The sequence below is a fragment of the Muntiacus reevesi genome, chromosome 3, assembly GCF_963930625.1.
Source record: "Muntiacus reevesi chromosome 3, mMunRee1.1, whole genome shotgun sequence".
NCBI lineage: Eukaryota > Metazoa > Chordata > Mammalia > Artiodactyla > Cervidae > Muntiacus > Muntiacus reevesi.
Genome location: NC_089251.1, coordinates 229,456,305 through 229,476,596, shown reverse-complemented (window position 1 = coordinate 229,476,596; position 20,292 = coordinate 229,456,305). Strand labels below are relative to the sequence as shown.

The 20,292-nt window shown below is 35.4% G+C and overlaps 1 protein-coding gene across 4 annotated transcripts in view; it reads right to left on the bottom strand.

Annotated features, from left to right (window-relative positions):
- The window catches only part of GALNT13 (polypeptide N-acetylgalactosaminyltransferase 13), a 603,283-nt gene that overhangs the window by 1,966 nt on the left and 581,025 nt on the right, over positions 1-20,292 (bottom strand). For 2 of the 4 annotated variants that reach the window (XM_065927849.1, XM_065927853.1), the window contains exons 12-14: positions 12,831-12,965; positions 4,727-4,756; positions 2,341-2,537 (exon numbers count right to left, since the gene is read on the bottom strand). In XM_065927849.1, coding sequence (XP_065783921.1) covers positions 2,349-2,537; positions 4,727-4,756; positions 12,831-12,965 — 354 coding nt within the window. In that variant the 3' untranslated portion in view covers positions 2,341-2,348. The remainder of the gene's footprint in view (positions 1-2,340; positions 2,538-4,726; positions 4,757-12,830; positions 12,966-20,292) is intronic. The other 2 variants (XM_065927850.1, XM_065927851.1) reach the window with 2 other exon arrangements.

The window sequence follows — 20,292 nt, the reverse complement described above, 5'->3', positions numbered from 1 at the left end:
TATGCTTATAATGCCAGAAATTATGTTGTTGGTTTATGACCCAACAGCCAGATTGAAAAAAGATACAAAACAGAAACATTGTTTTTAGAAAATTCTAGTTAAAAATCAACAAAATGTTTTTCATTTTTGTTACATACCTGAGGTCCTTTGTGTATATATGTCCTTTTCCAAAAAAGCCACTTACCCTTGTATGCTTCTATTAGATCCTTTTAAAAAACATGTATATGACTTTAAGGATTAGATTGAATATGTATTGTCAACTACACATATAATGATAATTTCTAAAACATTAGTATTCTTTTTTTTTTTTTTTTTTTTACTGGAACAGAAACACAGTTATTACAAAAAACCAAAAAAAAAAAAAGTCAAAAACAATTTCACATTGTATTGAGCTACAATATGGCAGCAGATAAAAAAAAAATATTGTACACAGTTTAAGGGAACTCTTAACATATTCTTGTTGCCACGTGACGTGTAACACATTAGTATTCTTTAAAAAAAATTTTTGAAGGAATTTATTGGTAGTCAAAAGCTACTGCTGTTAAGATAACAACCGACCAAGGAAAGTATTCTCCTTTTCAGTGTAGTGGGGTAGAAAGATCAGTCATTTTAGGTAGGGTTAGATAGCCATAAATGTGAATTTCTGCTCCCCAAGTTACTAGCTATGAAGATTTGGGCAAGCTACTAAATCATTCTGAAGACTTAGATTCCTTCAGATGCTTAGTTATACTTAACTATATATGTATGTAATTATACTTACTCTATATACTTACTGTATATATATATAAATGCTGTTTTCCCTACTGCTTAAAATATCTGACCTGTAGTCAACTGTCTGTGATCTCCTGCCAACCCGATAAGGGTAAAATTGTTAACTATAATATGTTTAAAGGCATAGTTATGGTGAACATGCCCTTTGATTGATTTACTGCATCTTCATCTGATAAACTGCATTATAATACCTGACAGGAAGCCAAGTAGTGGACTTTTCTAAGTGCAAAGTGTACTTTTGCATATTCCCTTGGGTTTTGGGCAGCTGTTGGAGATACTGTCTCCTTTGAGGCATAGGTAGTTTTCCACAACCGCTTGATGTGACTCGCATGGCCTTGCTCAGGGCTATCACCTGTGGAGATGCTTGCTCTCATAAGAGTATATAAACTGCTGTGGAACTTTTGCAGAGTTTGAGAGAAGCAAGTTGTGGTTTCTGCCCTTGCATTCTGTAAGTTGACTTGTAAGATTAAATAGTTAAATCTGAGAAGACCACTTGATGGGCATTGCACTTTCCAATGTTTCTTTGAAAACAAATGAAGATGATAAATGCAAATTGTCTTGTATACAAGTTCTCTTTGTGCAAAAAGTCCAGACTTTGCCAGCTTTCCAATGCATGTTTGGAATGCCCTTGTCTAAAGTGTAAGCCTAATCTAAACAACACCCCACCTTTCTCCTCCTCTCCTCCCCATGTTTCCATTTCCAATCTTGTCACAAGTATTCCAAGCTCAATTGTGTCTTCTTCTATCAACCTTTTATTATTAATCTGAACCAGACCAACTAACTCCCTGACTTCCTGTGTGTTCGCATAGGGAAGAATTGGACAATATGATAGGTTTTATTTACAGTACAATAATCCCCTCAAAATCAAGAACCAGGACAGGTACATATTTGTACTCTTTACAAGATGCCATACCAGTTTTTTGACTTGAACTGAATAATGGTCTATATTATTGCCTACTGTGAAGATATTCACAATCACACAAGTCAGAAATGGAAGTACAGTTCTTAAAAGCTTTTATTATTATATCACTTAAGTAACCACAGAAAGCGCTTAGAAATAATTTACTTCATAAAGTTTTTGAAAATTAGTCTTCAATAATGCATTTAAGTTTCCAGTTAAAATAATAAACTTTAGAAAGGATATGTTATATTTTCACACAATGTAACTGAATAAAAATTAACAAAATTTAATAATTTCATCCTTCTAAAAATAATTTTTGGCTATGTTAGTTTTTTATTTTTTATTTTTTCAGCTATAATACAAAATCTATTGTCATATAGACATGGGTATGAGTTAGCCTAAAAAGAGCTTATATGCCATTTTGTAATTCCATCATTTATGCTTATGTATATTTAAAATATGGAAAAAACTGGAAATACCTATTGATCATGAGCAAATATCACTTAATATATGCAGCCTCCAAAGTAATGAGCACCTAAAGATGGAAAAATAGTTCCATGGAGAAATAACACATACAAATTTTAAAACACATTTTAAAGAAGTAAGTTCAGATTTCATTACACAGCATAACAAAAACACTAAAATTTTATAAAGTCTGCAGTACAAACCTCCAAAATTATTTGAGAAAGTAATCAGTAGAATTCTTAAAAATATTTCTAAAAATTTCCATTCTTGTATAGTTTCTTAGAAGCCATTTTTGCAAAGGGCTATCATTACATATTTCCACAGCGGGCTGTTGGGAGCCATCAGCTCCTTTGCTTACTGAGAGACAGGACTGGGTGATTATGTGAAGAAGAGTGTGGGTCTGTTTGACAAAGAAAATAATGAATAATGACAAAATCAAGGACAAAGGCAGTAATAAATCAGTCATTCTCAGCAATATACAATTTCTACTGGGTAAGCACGGAAGGCACATATCACACTAATTTCATTCATGGAACTTTGAGCCACATCCCTTCAGTAGGAGTAACTGAAGATAAGACTGAGCATATGGAGAAGAGCCTGAGATCAAACGGTGAAACATATGAGACAAAAGTTAATTTTGGATAGAAAACGTTACATGCTTAGTGTTCATCCCAGCAATAAAATGCTCTTAGCATTAAATGAGTTATTTTTCTCTAGGTACTTCAGACAAAACCTTAACCAGAGGAAATTCAAAATCTGAAAAATCCTTTTGAGATAAGTTATTTTTCATTTTAAAAAATACATAAGACATTTAGTGCTTTCATTTGTTTGAAAAAAACAAGTATTATTTTTTTCTTAGTATTCTGTATAGAAGAGATACCAATTGTTAATATTTTTTCTAGTAATTTTAATCACTTTTATGTAATTGAGCTCATCTAGTTAAATAGGCCTCACTTTATATTATGGGCATCATTTTTAAAGTTAAATATTCTAAAAACCTAAAAAATAATTTCTAGAAAGGAGACTTGCGAAAAATCATTTAACTCTCCATTGGGGATATGCAGTTTGGAGCTACTAGGAGGAATGCCGGGATAAACATCTCTGAACATCTCTCTCCACGTGTATCTCGTTTCTTTACAGAGGATTCTTAGAAGTGAAATCCCAAGATCAAAAGGTATGAACATTTTAATATGCATTAGCAAAATAAAAAAATCTATTAAGCATCTATAATAATTATTTTGTAATAGCAGCTTTGTTGTGCTTACTATATGTCAGAATACTGTGCTTGTGTCAGTTTCGCTGTGTCTGCTCTAGTACTGTGTCTTGCCACTATAACTATTTCTTGACATATGGACAGGATAAAGAATTATATGGACAAAAGAACACATGTGAAATGACTTCTTATAGTTATTTAGTGGTTTTTCATATTTATTTAAAAAACTTCTTTTTCATCTTCATTGATTAATTTCTATTTTTCCTATGCTCTTTATACAGGACCATGGATATGTTTATATTAGGTATACATTTTTTCTTTTAAATACTCCTTTTAAGCATACCAGCCCTTGTCATATTTATTACAAATGCCTCTGACAGCTTTAGGAAACTGTCATATTAACTCAGTTTTGAAGGCGATATGACATAAAGGCTGACAAGCAGCATACTGCCAAATATCATTTTGAATGGCATGATTTAAAATATTGACTAGAACAGGGAAATATGAACCCTAAGCTAGTATTGTTTTTTATTTATAATATAGTATTACTTAATTATTCTTTACCAAAGTATGGAACATTATTTTCTAAATTTCAATCATACTATTTTAAGATACATAAGAAAAGTAATAATTCCTGTCTTTAAACATAATTTTTCTATCTAAGACAAGGTGTGTCATGGAGTATTTCCAACTGTATCCCTTTAAAGATACAGTTAGAGCCAGAAGCCAATTGGAAACAGGCTAGGGAAACAATTTTGGGACAAAATATGAATCATAAAATTAGGTAATCCCTTTGTACCTTTGGATTAAAAAGCACTAAGTAAAAAATTTAATATTTTAATGCACAAATAGAAATGACTGCGTGGTTGATTGAAAAACCAGCCATACAGGTCTCAGTTTAAAAGATGCCATACTAAAAGTTTGAAATGAAATTAATTATTGCTCTATATAATGATAAAATAAGAGTAAACTTGGACTATTATATTTAATTTAGTAGCAAAAGCAATAGGATTTCCCCTATTGATCAAGTACAGAATAATGATTATTTAAATATTAATATAGTAAAGTTCTTATTCAAAATGTTAAGTATGATCTCCCAATAAGGTGATCTGTGCACTTGTTAGAATAGAATATGAGTATTAAATAAGTCTGTAAGTGTATTTAATAAGCAAAAACTAAAAACAATACTAAACTACTGAAATTCCTATTCACTAATTGTTTCTAATAATACATAAATCACAGCTATGGGTCAGTAGAACTATGGAAATTTAATACTTGTCTGATATACACAGCCTTCAAAAAGTAAATCAAGCCACTATTTTTATTAGGAATGCTACTCAGGGAATTGCCTGCGTTGGCAACTATAGATGACTTACCTGGAAATTATATTCCCATTTAACTGCTTTCTGATAAAGATAAATAAAAGAGGAGTTGTTAAAAATCTAAATATAAGCTTCTGTGATTTGAGTAAATATCATCCCACATATTTAACCTGCTAAAGAAAATTTCTGATATTGTGACTCTGGGAAACATTTGATACAGATGGATATCAAATTCACAACAAGTATTTTCTCATTCAATTTGCTCTGTCGCATGAGACACAAGACTTATTTTTAGCATCATATTTTCCCTTTTTTCCTTTGTTGCACAGTGTTTGTGGAACATAAGTGTTCTGCTCTAAAATTAGATTCTCACACTGTATGTAGCAGCCTGGATGTTCAAAAAGAAATGTTACTATGTGCACTTATTGCAGTAAAATGTACATTTCAAATGGATTGGCACAGTTGCAACGAAATAGGATAATATAACAAAACCTGAATAAGAGAATGGATGGATGACAGACCTCTATAACAGTAATCTTAAAAATATTTCAGGGAGATGAAATTTCGTCTATTTTCTTTTAACTTTGTGGCAGTGGGCTTTTATTACACCAAAGTGTTCAAGTAATGCATTCAAGAGTTCTGGACCAGGTGGGGATCTTTCAGTTGTGCTGATGATGCTTCGGTTGCCCCCAAAATGAACACATCTGGCCAGGTATAAAGTGGTACTGAATTAATTTCATGGTTGTGCTGTTTAAGAAATACTTGGTTAAGAAAGTGGGAGACTCTATATTTCAAATCAAAGTTGGCCAAAGATATGTATTTATTACCAACATTTGCTTTAGTTTCATTCAAATAAAATGTGAAATGATTAGATATTAATATATTATGAATATGTATGGCTAAAATTTGTAAACAGTTAGACCATATTGACAAAGTAGTGTTATGACTTACCATTTATCTAAACAGACAATATTTACTGCAGTACATCTTTCCCATTATTTAGGAAAGAAGGAGTTCTGTGTGAATACACTTTGGTACCAAAATAATTGATAATATTTAACTACTTCTTTCATTTGTAATACTGTACAGTTAGCTCATCGGATCCAGACATGCTGGGACCTGGGGCCCTTTGTGGGCGGTGCTTGCACCTGGACAAACATTTCCGAGCTACAGATTAAGGAGCTAAAAATAGAACTGCATACATGCGCAGCTGGAATAAATTGTGAACAAAAAGATACAACAAGACCAAAAAACAGGGAGCAAAGGCAGGGTACTATGCATGCCCACTGCATAATACCATCAAAGGGGTGGGCAAAACACCTCAGCCACCCCTTTAGCCTTGGACACACCCGTATCTTCATCTCATGTAAAGATCCCCCCACCAGAGAGCGAGAAAGAAAAACAGTTACTTGTTTTCACTCTTCTGTGACCTCCTGGGGGATGGGGTGAGCTTTTTCCTTACAGGGGGTAAGGGTAAGGGTGTGCTTTTGTTCCTGGCTGTTCAGAGGTGGCTGTTGGGTTTGTGGTCTATAATTTGCCCCAGCTATGAATGCATGCAATTGTTTCTAGTCTCTTACAGTTTCTTTGTAATTTGTAGCTGGAGGAGACATTTGTCTAGGTGCAGGCATTATTACACCACTGCAGCAAAGGGTCTCAGGTCCCGGCCTGTGTCAAGAACATCAGTCAGGAAGCAGTGTAGTGTAGTGGGAAGATTGCTGAATTTAGTGCCAGAAACTTGGGCTGTACACATTTAGGTAAGGAATTTAAACCACACTAAGCTTTGTTTTATTGATGTGAAAAATACAAATAATAATATCTTATAGGACTATTATAAGAATTGTGTGAGACAAAACTTTTCTTCTCTGTCTTTCCCCCCAGTCACTTAAGAAGTAAACAAACCAAAGCAGCTGGATACACTCAGTGTTTTGAGGCTTTATAATACCATTTCAGTTTTTCTCTGTATATCTGACCAGTTCCACCTGTGACTTGCTTTTATAAGATTGAAATGACTATGGAAGGTAAGGTGATGGAATAGTTCAGTTGTTCACACTGTGAGATTCACAGTTGTGCTGATAACTAGCTTTCTTTGATTACTTAGCGCTGCTGTGCTTAGTCGCTCAGTCATGTCTGACTGCTTGTGACCCCATGGACCGTAGCCCTCCAGGCTCCTCTGTTCATGGAGATTCTCCAGACAAGAATACTGGAGCGGGATCCCATGCACTCCTCCAGGGGATCTTCGCAACCCAGGGATTGAACCTAGGTCTCCAGCGTTGCTGGCCAATTCTTTACCATCTGAACCACCAGGGAAGCCCTTTGATTACTTTATTAGGACCTAAATCTGCTGGTGGTATAATTTCTCTGTTTTAGCTTTCTTCTGATAAATGCTAGAAGTAGAGAACTTTAAGGTATATTTCAGCTCTATAATCGTGAACTCCATCAAACTTTATTCTGCTTTGAAAGTGCACCACCTCATAGGTTTGTCAAAGAATAAATTTGCCCATCATAGCCATTTATAGAGACTTACAGAAATAGCAAGGGCATTTAACCACTTTCCACTGGTTGAAAGCCTTGTCATTTTCTAAAATGTATTTATTTATTGTTTTTCCTAGTTTTGCAATATTTTTCAATAGTGCCTATAAAAAGACTAAGAAAGATAACCAGATGTTTGGGATAACAAACAGATAACCATCTGTCTAGACTTTTCCTTCTCAAACTCTTTAACATCTCTGTAAATGATTTGGGGATTTTATTAAAATATAGGTTCTGATATAGTGTATTTAGAGTGATCTCTTACATACCTAATTTCTAACAAGTTCCCAGGTGATGTTACTAGTCCTGGAATTACACTTTTCGACTTTGGCTAGCAATGGTTGAGACTATTTTGCAGACTAAAGTGATCATAAACCTAAAACTGAAAAGGTAATTATAAAAATTAAATATTGTATTTCAGTTTCATTTACAGAAATCATCTGTTTTTGTAGACTATACACAAATAAAATCAGTGATTTCTTTCAAAACTGAAATTCCAAAAAGGCAGTGCATTATTTCTGTCAGTCGGTTCATCAGTTCAGTTGCTCCTTGTGACCCCATGAACGGCAGAACGCCAGGCCTCCCTGTCCATCACCAACTCCCAGAGTCCAACCAAACCCATGTCCATCGAGTTGGTGATGTCATCAGCCATCTCATCCTTTGTCATATTTTCCTCCCGCCCTCAATCTTTCCCAGCATCAGGGTCTTTTCAAATGAGTCACCTCTTTACATCTGGTGGCCAAAGTATGAGTTTCAGCTTCAACATCAGTCCTTCCAGTGAACATCCAGGACTGATCTCCTTTAGGATGGACTGGTTGGATCTCCTTGCAGTCCAAGGGACTCTCAAGAGTCTTCTCCAACACCACAGTTTAAAAGCATCAATTCTTCAGTGCTCAGCTTTCTTTATAGTCCCACTCTCAGATCCATACATGATCACTGTCAAAACCTTTTTTGACAAAGTGATGTCTCTGCTTTTTAATATGCTGTCTAGGTTGGTCATAACTTTCCTTCTGAGGAGTAAGTGTCTTTTAATTTCATGGCTGCAATCACCATCTGCAGTGATTTTGGAGTCCCCCAAAATAAAGTCTGACACGGTTTGCACTGTTTCCCCAGCTATTTGCCATGAAGTGATGGGACCGGATGCCATGACCTTAGTTTTCTGAATGTTGAGCTCTAAGCCAACTTTTTCACTCTCCTCTTTCACTTTCATCAAGAGGCTCTTTAGTTCTTCTTTATTTTCTGCCATAAGGGTGGTGTCATCTGCATATCTGAGGTTATTGATATTTCTCCCGGCAATCTTGATTCCAGCTTGTGCTTCTTCCAGCCCAGCGTTTCTCATGATGTGCTCTACATATAAGTTAAATAAGCAGGGTGACAATACACAGCCTTGACATACTCCTTTTCCTATTTGGAACCAGTCTGTTGTTCCATGTCCAGTTCTAACTGTTGCTTCCTGACCTGCATACAGGTTCCTCAAGAGGCAGGTCAGGTGATCTGATATTCCCATCTCTTTCAGAATTTTCCACAGTTTATTGTGATCCACACAGTCAGAGGCTTTGGCATAGTATAAAGCAGAAATAGATGTTTTTCTGGAACTTTCTTGCTTTTTCGATTCAGTGGATGTTGGCAATTTGACCTCTGGTTCCTCTGCCTTTTCTAAAACCAGCTTGAACATCTGGAAGTTCACAGTTCACGTATTGCTGAAGCCTGACTTGGAGAATTTGAGCATTACTTTACTAGTGTGTGAGATGAGTGCAATTGTGTAGCAGTTTAAGCACTCTTTGGTATTGCCTTTCTTTGGGATTGGAATGAAAACTGACCTTTTCCATTCCTGTGGCCACTGCTGAGTTTTCCAAATTTGCTGACATATTGAGTGCAGCACTTCCAACAGCATCATCTTTCAGTATTTGAAATAACTCAACTGGAATTTCATCACCTCCACAAGCTTCGTTCGTAGTGATACTTCCCACGGCCCACTTGACTTCACATTCCAGGATGTCTGGCTCTAGGTAAATGTGAGTGATCACATCATCGTGATTATCTAGGTCGTGAAGATCTTTTTTGTACAGTTCTTTTGTATATTCTTGCCCCCTTTTCTTAATATCTCTGCTTCTGTTAGGCCCATACCATTTCTGTCCTTTATTGAGCCCATCTTTGCTTGAAATGTTCCCTTGGTATCTTTCACTTTCTTTTTATTTATTTATTTAATTTTATTTTTCCATTTTCTTGAAGAGGTCTCTAGTCTTTACCATTCTATTGTTTTCCTCTATTTCTTTGCATTGATCACTGAGGCTTTCTTATTTCTCCTTGCTATTCTTTGGAACTCTGCATTCAAATGGGTATATCTTTCCTTTTCTTCTTTGCTTCTCTTCTTTTCACAGCTATTTGTAAGGCCTCCTCAGACAGCCATTTTGCTTTTTTGCATTTCTTTTTCCTGGGGATGTTCTTGATTCCTGTTTCCTGTACAATGTCATGATCCTCCCATAATTCATCAGGCATTCTGTCTATCAGATCTAATACCTCGAATCTATTTCTCACTTCCACTGTATAGTCATAAGAGATTTGATTTAGGTCATACCTGAATGGTCTCATGGTTTTCCCCACTTTCTTCCATTTAAGTCTGAATTTGGCAATAAGGAGTTCATGATCTGAGCCACAGTCAGCTCCCGGTCTTATTTTTGCTGACTGTATAGAGTGTCTCCATCTTTTGCTGCAAAGAATATAATCAGTCTGATTTCGGTGTTGACCATTGGTGATGGCTATGTGTAGGGTCTTGTGATTTTGGAAGAGGGTGTTTACTATGACCGGTGCCTTCTCTTGTTCTATTAGCCTTTGTCCTGCTTCATTCTGTACTCCAAGGACAAATTTGCCTGTTACTTCAGGTGTTTCTTGACTTCCTACTTTTGCACCCCAGTCCCCTATAATGAAAAGGATATCTCTTTTGGGTGTTAGTTCTAGAAGGTCTTGTAGTTATCCATAGAACCATTCTACTTCAGCTTCTTCAGCATTACTGGTCTGGGCATGGGCTTGGATTACCATGATATTGAATGGTTTGTCTTGGAAACAAACAGAGATCATTCTGTCGTTTTTGAGATTGCATCCAAGTCCTGCATTTCGGACTCTTTTGTTGACTATGATGGCTACTCCATTTCTTCTAAGGGATTCCTGCCCACAGTAGCAGATGTAATGGTCATCTGAGTTAAATTCACCCACTCCAGTCCATCTTAGTTCGCTGATTCCTAGAATGTCGACATTCACTCTTGCCATCTCCTGTTTGACCACTCCCAATTTGCCTTGATTCATAGACCTGACATTCCCGGTTCCTATGAAATATTGCTCTTTACAGCATCGACCTTGCTTCTATCACCAGTCCCATCCACAACTGGGTGTTGTTGTTGCTTTTGCTCCATCCCTTCATTCTTTCTGGATATATTTCTCCACTGATCTCCAGTAGCTTATTGGGCACCTACCGACCTGGGGGGTTCCTCTTTCAGTGTCCAGTCTTTTTGCCTTTTCGTACTATCATGGGGTTCTTTAGGCAAGAATACTGAAGTGGTTTGCTGTTCCCTTCTCTAGTGGACCACATTATTTCTATAATTATTCTATTTTCATGTGTCTTCTCTATATTATGATTTATACATTTTTTAACTTGGCAAAAGAATTTGTATTATTTAAAATCTTAGTTTTAGACAAGTTGAACGTCATAATTTTGAAAACTAACAGTAAATTAAGCTATGAATATAATTATTAAGATGAACGAATTACATTTCAGAATACTCATGGCATATTATAAGCTTTATCATGTGTCTTTCCTATTACAGTGCTCTAAAATACTACAGTAGAATAAGTACTAGTTATCCAAAATAGTAAATTTACAAGAAAACTATGCATTAGCTGAAGCTACCTAATTTTTTTTTTTTTTAACCTTTCCTTCAGAATCCTTAAATGCCTCAATAATCTTGCTACTGGCTGGTAAAAATATAAACAAGTATACACATATATAAATAAGAGTTATTTCAAATATGAAGGAATTTGAATTATGACTTTAGAAGCTTTGTCACTCAAAAATTATATGAAGTTTAAAGATTTGATGTGGTATTGTGAAATTCTTTACTTATTCATCTTACAAAAAATATATACATTCATTTCCCCCTTAATAAATGCTAGAAATTTGTTTTTTAGCACAAACCCCATAAAATCTAGTTTCCTAGTGTAAACTAAAAAACAACAAAGCAACAAAAGGTTTTATTTTAAAACTTACAGCATTTTTCCTTTATTTGTACTTTTATCTGTATTTTTCCTTATTGGAGAGGTAAGAGGCTCAGGTTCCCGAACTGCCCACGTGTATTATGGCGGAGATACCATCCATCCTCACCCAATCTTAAAGGTGGGTGATGGATGGTAACAGTTGAAGAGAAAAACTTGGTGGTCAGACAGAGAAGATGAATAACGTATTAGGAAGACAAAAGAATCCAAATGGAACACACTTGTGAAATATAGGACAAATTGAAGGTGTCTGTCTTTAATAATGTCCCAGAAGAAAAATATTTGATGTCTAAGGAGCTTGATAATTTTGTATAAATTTAGAGCCTAATATCAAACCTACATAACTGGTTTCAAATCACATTAGAATTCAGTGTTTTCCTGATATTCCGCTTAAGAAACTACAACATCTTGCAAATTATATTGTCATTCAAAAAGTGTTTAAAAAGAAGACCTTGTTAAAATAACAATACCAATGATCCTGTAGTTTGCTTTTTAAAATGTCACTCCTGCAGAGTAGTACAGTTGCATAGAACACTGCATTTGTGAAATTCATTCACCTCTGTTGTATTATTTATCTTGTAAGAATAAAATTTACTCATCTTTAAATAAGTCACCAACCATTTAATGATATGGGAAATGTAGCAGAGATAACCCATTCATTTTGCTAAGCAAAGAGAACTGAAAGAAACGCAGCTTTTTCCATTCCAGCTTCCTTACGCAGAGGAAAATATTTCTTTTTTATTAGCTCCATCTGATGGTTGATCTGGTTTTTACACACTGCCTGGCTATAAATTCCCAACAGTAATTTTATGTTTTCTGTCCCTCTCTTCTATTATAAAAATGTGCTATATTGTAAAGATACTCCTTAGCTGAGAAAGTACGTAATTCATTGAATTCTGCAAATATTTACTAATATAAAGAATATTCATGCTAATCTTGTAGCATTTTACTGTTTCCTTTAAGTTGAGAAGCATAAATATCACAGATTATAGTAGTATAAAAGTTAACATTTGAAAATATTACTAATATTGTCCTGTATGCACATCTTCATAGAAAACATGCAAACCTCTTAAGCGGGGCATGGCCCGTCCATTACCTAATTTATGTTGAGCGTGTTTTTGGTGCTAACAAATTTTAAGCACATAAAAATGGCTATTTTCCTCATTCATATTTTATTCTAATGGCGTAGTTTCGTAAAAACCTATGTGTAAAAACCTAACATTCCATCTTAATGTTTTCAGCTGTGAGCCTGAGTGCTTAAAAGTACAATTCTTTCAATGCAGAGAAAGTTAGCTTGAAAGATCAATATTTGAAATACATGACTGAATCGAGCATTAAATAAGAAGTTAAGAAAATACTATACCTCAGCATCATACTCCCATAACTGATTTCCTCTCATATGGTGGCATTTTAACATGATTACAGGTCCATTGAGTCTAGAAACATCTAAGCACAAGTCATCGGTTCGGATTTCTTTGTCAGCAGTATAAGAAAATACCTGCAAATATAAAAGGCAGCTAATAAAATAGTATCTTCTTTTAAAAAATGTTGCAGTATAGCAGATTTATCTGTGGAAGTTTTCATATCATATAAACTTGTGTTTTCAAACGACTCTGCTGTGTGATCTTGAAAAAGCTAGTTCATCTCTCTGTGTTCTTTTCCTCAAAATACAAAATAGGTACCATGTCATGTGCTTCTTAAGGTTTTTATGAACTCTCAGTTTAACAGACTAAATTATTATTGTTATTTTTGTAATTCTAACTTGTTTTATTTTTTTCTTTTATTTTTGTAAAATTGAATGTTGATTTACAGTGTGTTAATCTCAGGTGCACAGCACAGTGACATGTGTGTGTCTGTGTTCTTTCCCGTCATAAGTTACGGCATATTGAGTGTTATTCCCTGGGTTATGCAGTAGGTCTGTGTTATCTCTTTTGTATATAGTAGTGTGTGTGTTAACCCAGACTCCTAATTTATCCCTCCCCACCCCATCCCTTTCGTCTTTGTTAGCCAGAAGTTTGTTTTCTATGTCTGTGAGTCTGTTTTTATTTTGGTCATTTGTATCATGTTTTAGATTCCACATATAAGTGATATATGTTAATTGTTTGGCTTCCTTTGTGGCTCAGCTGGTAAGAATCTGCCTGCAATTCTTATGCAGGAGACCTGAATTCGATTTCTGGGTTGGGAAGATCCCCTGGAGGAAGGAAAGGCTACCCACTCCAGTATTCTGGCCTGGAGAATTCCATGGACTGTGCATAGTCCATGGGGTCACAAAGAGTCAGTTATGACCAAGCGACTTTCACTGTTGTCTGACTTCACTTAATATGATGATCTCTAGGCCCATCCATGTTGCTGCAAGTGACATTATTTCATTCTTTTTTAAGGCCGAGTAATATTTCTCTGTATATATTCATATACTGCATCCTCTTTATTCATTCCTCTGTCAATGGACATTTAGGCTGCTTCCAAGTCTTAGCGCTTGTGAGTAGTGCTGCAGTGATTATTGGGGTGCATGTGTCTTTTCCAACTTGAGTTTTCATCTTTTCTGGATATGTGTCCAGGAGTGGGACTGCTGGATCATGTGATAGCTCTACTTTTAGGTTTTAAAGGAATTTCCATACTGTTCTCCATAGTGGTAGTATCCATTTACATTCCCGTCAACAGTGTATGAGGGTTTCATTTTTCTCCACCCTCTCTCCAGCACTTACTTTTCAAAACCTTTTCAAGTTTTTGATGATGGGCCATTCTGAGTACTGTAAGGTGATATACCTCATTGTAGTTTTGATTTGCGTTTGTCTCATGATTATGTTCAGCATCTTTTCATGTGCTCTTTGGCCATGTGAATGTCTTCTTTGGAGAAATGTCTATTTAGATCTTCTACCCATTTTTGATTGGATTGTTTCTTTTTTTGATATTGAGCTATAAGAACTGTTTACATATTTTAGAAATTAATCCCTTGTTGGTCTCATCGTATGCAAATATTTTCTCCCAGTCTGTAGGTTGTCTTTTTGTTTTATGATTTCCTTTGATGTGCAAAAGTTTTTAAGTTTAACTAGGTCCCATTTGTTTATGGATTTGAAAAGGTATTGCTGTGATTTATGTGCTCTGCCTACGTTTTCCTCTAGAGTTTTATAGTACCTCGTTTTATATTTTGGTGTTTAATCCATTTTGAGTTTAATTTTGTGTGTGGTGCTAGACAGTGTTAACTGTATCTTATTATTTGTTGGCATTTCTTTTCCTGCACTGTATTTGCCTTATAAAGCTCATACAACAGACTCAATAAAGTTTGTAAACTACATGGAGCTCCATTAAGGGCGGTTCTTGTTCCCACTACTATATGACCAATTCCCTAAGTCTAGAGACAATGATGTTTTTTCATCAATTTCCTTTCCATAACACAAGTACATCACATATATGTATGTGTTTAGTCGCCAAGTCATGTCCAACTCTACGTGACCCCACATCACATACATTTCCCTGTATATCACACACATTTTATTAAGTATTGTCAGTGGATTTCTGAAGGTTGTAGAATTAACTCTAGTGATTTCTGTGAAGCCAGGGTCTGTGTTTGTTTCTCATGTGGTTTTGGCTGGGCTTGACTATAATTCTTCTCAAAGTATCTAAGAAATGTCAAGGCAGATGGTAGACTCATTGTTAGCTAATTGAAACTGATACTATAATATATATTATTTTGTTCCTAGTGTGAACTATTATAACATTGATTATTAAAGTTTCATGAGGGTTATTAAGTACATAATTACAAAAATTTTCTTCTGTTATGATAAGCATGCTTCAGTATTCTGTGGGTATTTATTTATTTTTTTGTAAAGAGGAAGTAGGAGGAGGAAGTTCATTTCAAGGTCTTTTAATATCCCAAAGCAGTGTGATGAATCTAAGGAAGTCAGCTCTACAGATCACTGATAAACTGAATCCTAGTCTGTAAATTGACTAAGTTAGTCTTGAAATGGTTACCTCTACAGAACTGCTACTCAGGGCTTCTAAGAAAGTCACAAGTACTGATAAGAGGAAAAGTCAGTGATGGAACCCAAGTACCCTCTTAAATAAGCCAACGTCTTAAAAGGAAAATTTTCACAAAGGTTATACATTCTGTTTAACAATATAAAAACTTGGGAAATATATACAGTTCATTTACTTGAACAATATAAATTATATTGTAGATTTTATGTATTCAGAAAAAAATTTCCTGTCTTTGAAGTGTCATGTATATGTGTATATTTTTTAATGTTTATCCTTTTCATGGGAAAATGAGTAAAAGAACAAATGAAACATGCATGAGAGAAGTATTTGTATCTTTTCCAAATATGATTAGTATTTTTACTATAGTTACAAACATATTTAATTAAATAAGTGAGTCTGGTAGTAGACATTTCTAGAGGGTAATTTCTAGAGAAATATCTTTTGCCCACTACAGGATTATTTCAATGCAAAGGATAATTTTCCACTTTGAAGCTGCTTTATTTTAGTTGTATACAGATGGTAATGTAAATGGAAACACCAAAGCATCCATATTCACCATGAATTTTGCATAATGAGCATAATCACAGCCTGAGGAACAATTCTCCTCGGGTCTCTCATGATAGTTTGGAAATTTTATTGAAAGTTCTAGAGAGAAATCTGCAAAACACTTTGTTCCTCAATTCTAATTTTGATTCATTTGGGTCAGTTAATAGATATGTAACTTACATTACAATTAAGAAATATATCTGTAGAATACTATCTGGCCCTGTATGATAAATTATCTTTCTTTGGACTTTGCAATTGAAAAAATAATTAACAGATGCATGTACTAGCCACTGCAATTGCTGACAAACACTGCAAGTTAGAAACAGCAAGGAATGATTCTCCCTTACAGGTTTCAGAAAGAATATAATGCCCCTTCTGGCACCTTGATTTCAGATTTCCAGCCTTGAACACTGTGAATCAATGAATTTTTGTTGTTTAAGCCATCTAGTTTGTGATGGTTTGCTATAGCAGTTTGAGGAAGCTGATACAGTTCCTTTTCTTCCTAATGCTGGTGGAAGTCTTTAAAAGTAAGGGATTAGTTTTCCAAATTGTCATTACAAATTTTGTGTAGGAAAGCTAGACTTTAGGTTTCAAATCTATTGTATCTTGATGTCTAGGCTTAAAATTCTAATATCCAGTTATACTTTCAAAAAGCATGAGAGCATTTTCATAATCATTTTTCTACTTAAATATTATCTTTGTAAAGTGGTTCTTTACTGTGACTAGATGATTTTCTTGCTTTTATGTACACTTTATTGAGGTTAGATTGATTTCTGTCTTTGAATTGATACTCTCAAATGAGTTTAGAAATAACTCCCAACATATTAAAGATGATAGCAAAGTCCATTCTCAGTTCCTTTTAATCTTAATATTTTTCCAGAAAAAGTAAACTTTTTCGTTATATCACACATGCATGCAGTTTGTTCTGGATTGTTCTTTTTGGAAAGTATAATCAAAGGCATTTTATGATTCTTCAAATATCTAAAATTATAACAACATTTAAATGTTTTTTTTAAGGATTGTGTAAGAATTGCCTAAAACAGTCTGTAGTAAATTAGTTTTAGTTCACACAATGGAAAGAATGTCTATATATATATTCTTTTTAATTATATCTTGCCTAAAACCCTAATGTTGTATAGCTACTTCTTTCAAACTACTCATTTATTTATCCCTTTGAAAGACTGCAAATAGCATAAGCAGCCTTTCACAAAACGTTGGGGAGCAGTCCAAGTTGCAAAACAAGGACACTGTGTTCTGTGTTATTGGGACCTGGACCACTTCTTCGGCAAGAGGTTTGGGGACTAAACGCCCTCTGCTGGCTCTGTCTTGACATAGGGTTTCTTTCCATTAATCCTTAGGTAAAGAAACATTGGGCCAAAAAATACGTGTTTATCAAAAGACTCACATGTGTATTTGATTCAGATTTATTAAATATACTGGTTGTGATTTCCCTAGATTTAGTTTTGAATTTATAAAATACTTTTCCTGATGAGTTCCTCAGGACAACATTTACAATAAAAGTTCACAGTTTAAAGAGACTCTGTCACACTATACTGTTTCACTTACTATATGAAGAAACTGAGGTCCAACAAAGAGCTTCCCTGGTAGCTCAGCTGGTAAAGAATCCGTCTGCAGTGCAGGAGATGATGGCTCGATTCCTGGGTCGGGAAGATCACCTGGAGAAGGCATAGGCCACCCACTCTAGTATTCTTGGACTTTCCTAGTGGCTCAGTCAGTAAAGAATCTGCCTGCAATGCAGGAGACCTAAGTTTGATCCCTGGGTTGGGAAGATCCCCTGGAGGAGGGCATGGCAACTGACTCCAGTGTTCTTGCGTGGAGAATTCCCATGGACAGAGGAGCCTGGCGGGCTGCAGTCCATGGGGTCGCAAAGAGTTGAACACAACTGAGTGACTGAACACACACACACACACACACACACACACACACACACACACACAAAGTCAGTAAAGTTACAGGGTTTGCACAATTAGCCAAAGCTTCTTAGTGGCACAGGTCTCTCTGGACCCCAGGCTTATTGCTGCTGCTCTTTTCACTTGACTATACTGCCCTTTACATACCAATTTTAGAGCTTTGGAGCCTCTGGGAATCTAGGTATTTGAAATACAATTTGAGGAATCTGTTAACAGCCATCCAGAAGGGCAAATTATAAGAAAGTAAACATAGTTTTTTTCCCCTCCTCATTCTGTAAAAATGTAGCCCGGGAAATAACAAAAGAAAATTGTTTAGCAATAAAAATTTGACATTTAGCAGTGTGTGTGTGTGTGTGTGTTTAAGATTTTTTGATGTAATTCATTTTAAAGTCCTTATTGAATTTGCTACATTATTGGTTCTGTTGTTTTATGATTTTTTATTTTTTGGCTGTGAGGCATGTGGGATCTTAGCTTCTCAGCTGGGATCGAGTCACATCCCCTGCAGTGTAAGGCAGAGCACTGGACTGCCTGGGAAGTCCCTAGCAGTGTGGTTTATTTTTTAACATGTTCTCTCTTACTGAATGTCACATCTTCCTGATACTAGCATGGATAATGCATAGGTGGAATTGAATTTATCAACGGAGATGCCAAGCAAAGAGACTATTGCTTTCAGGTGAAAGATTTTTTCTTTCAGACTCTGTTTCAGATTCTTTTATAGCCTGTTAGCTCAGTGATTTGTGTAGAGGAGGTTAAGGAGATGTAGGTAGCTTCTAGCTGTGTACTCTTATCTTACATGCCTACTATCTGTGGTCTTTTACAGTTTTAATGCTGTAAAAGACTGTTGTTAAAAACATGAGGTGGGTGTGTTATCTCAGGTTCAGTATTACCGGTCTCTCCTCAATATCACTTCTGAAGGCTTAACTGTTTCCCCTTTGAGTTCAATATAACTGTATATAACAATTTGGTAGTTGCTTATTTGTACTCAGCAAGTCACCTCATTCTTCCATTCCTGACCTGATATGTGCTGATTGTATTATTAGGCTATCCAATTCCACTTTTCCAGGAAAAAACTACCCCCTTAAAATCTTAGTACGTTCTTTACTTTCTTAATGTAGCAGGACAGCCTAACACCATGAGCTTTGGAAAATGACCAAGACCTGAGTTTGACCTTCCTCCATATTCTTCATGAAAATTAGACATACCAAGGGAACATTTCATGCAAAGATGGACACAAGAAAGGACAGAGACTGTATGAACTGAACAGAAGCAGATGATATTAAGAAGAGGTGGTAAGAATACACAGAAGAACTATACAAAAAATATCTTATGACCCAGATAACCACAATGTGTGGTCACTCATCTAGAGCTAGACATCCAGGAATGCAAAGTCAAGTGGGCCTTAGAAAGCATTACTATAGACAAAGCTAGTAGAGGTGAGGGAATTCCAGCTGAGCTATTTCAAACCCTAAAAGATGATGCTATTAAAGTGTTGCACTCAATGTACCAGCAAATTTGGAAGACTCAGCAGTGGCCACAGGACTAGAAAAGATCAGTTTTCATTCCATGCAAAGAAGGGCAATGTCAAAGAATGTTCAAACTACTGCACAATTGTACTCATTTCACATGCCAGAAAAATAATGCTAAAAATCCTTCAAGCTACACATCAACAGTATGTGAACCAAAAACTTCCAGATTTAGAAGATGGATTTAGAAAAGGCAGCAGAACCAGAGATCAAATTGCCAACATCCGTTGGATCATAGAAAAAGCAAGAGAATTCCAGAAAAATACCTACATCTGTTTCACTGACTACTATGTTGACTTTGACTGTGTGGATCACAACAAACTATGAAAAATTCTTAAAGAGATGGGAATACCAGACCACCTTAGCGGCCTCCTGAGAAACCTGTAGCTGGTCAAAAAGCAACAGTAAGAACCGGACATGGAACAACAAACTGGTTCCAAATTGAGAAAGGAGTACATCAAGGCTGTATATTGTCAACTGGCTTATTTAACTTACGTGCAGTGTACATCATGCAAAATCTTAGCTTCCTTATCTGGAAAAAGGGATAAAAAAGGGATATTCCTTGGGCTTTTTCAGAGGTTGAGTGAAGTAATTTATCTAAACTCTAAATACAGCACTAAACCCAAGTGATATCTCAGTATTAGTTATTATCTGTGCAAAATCCAGGCATATTTTCTACATTTGATTACATTTGTCTCATCTTTATTTTTTAAACCTTGCTTTCCCAATAGTAATACTAGAGATATATTTTGAATACCTGTGGAAACAATTCTAAGAGAAGAGTATGTGTCCAGTAATTACTTGCTGAATAAATGAAAGCAATTTGTCTTTAGAGTTCTCTAGTCCA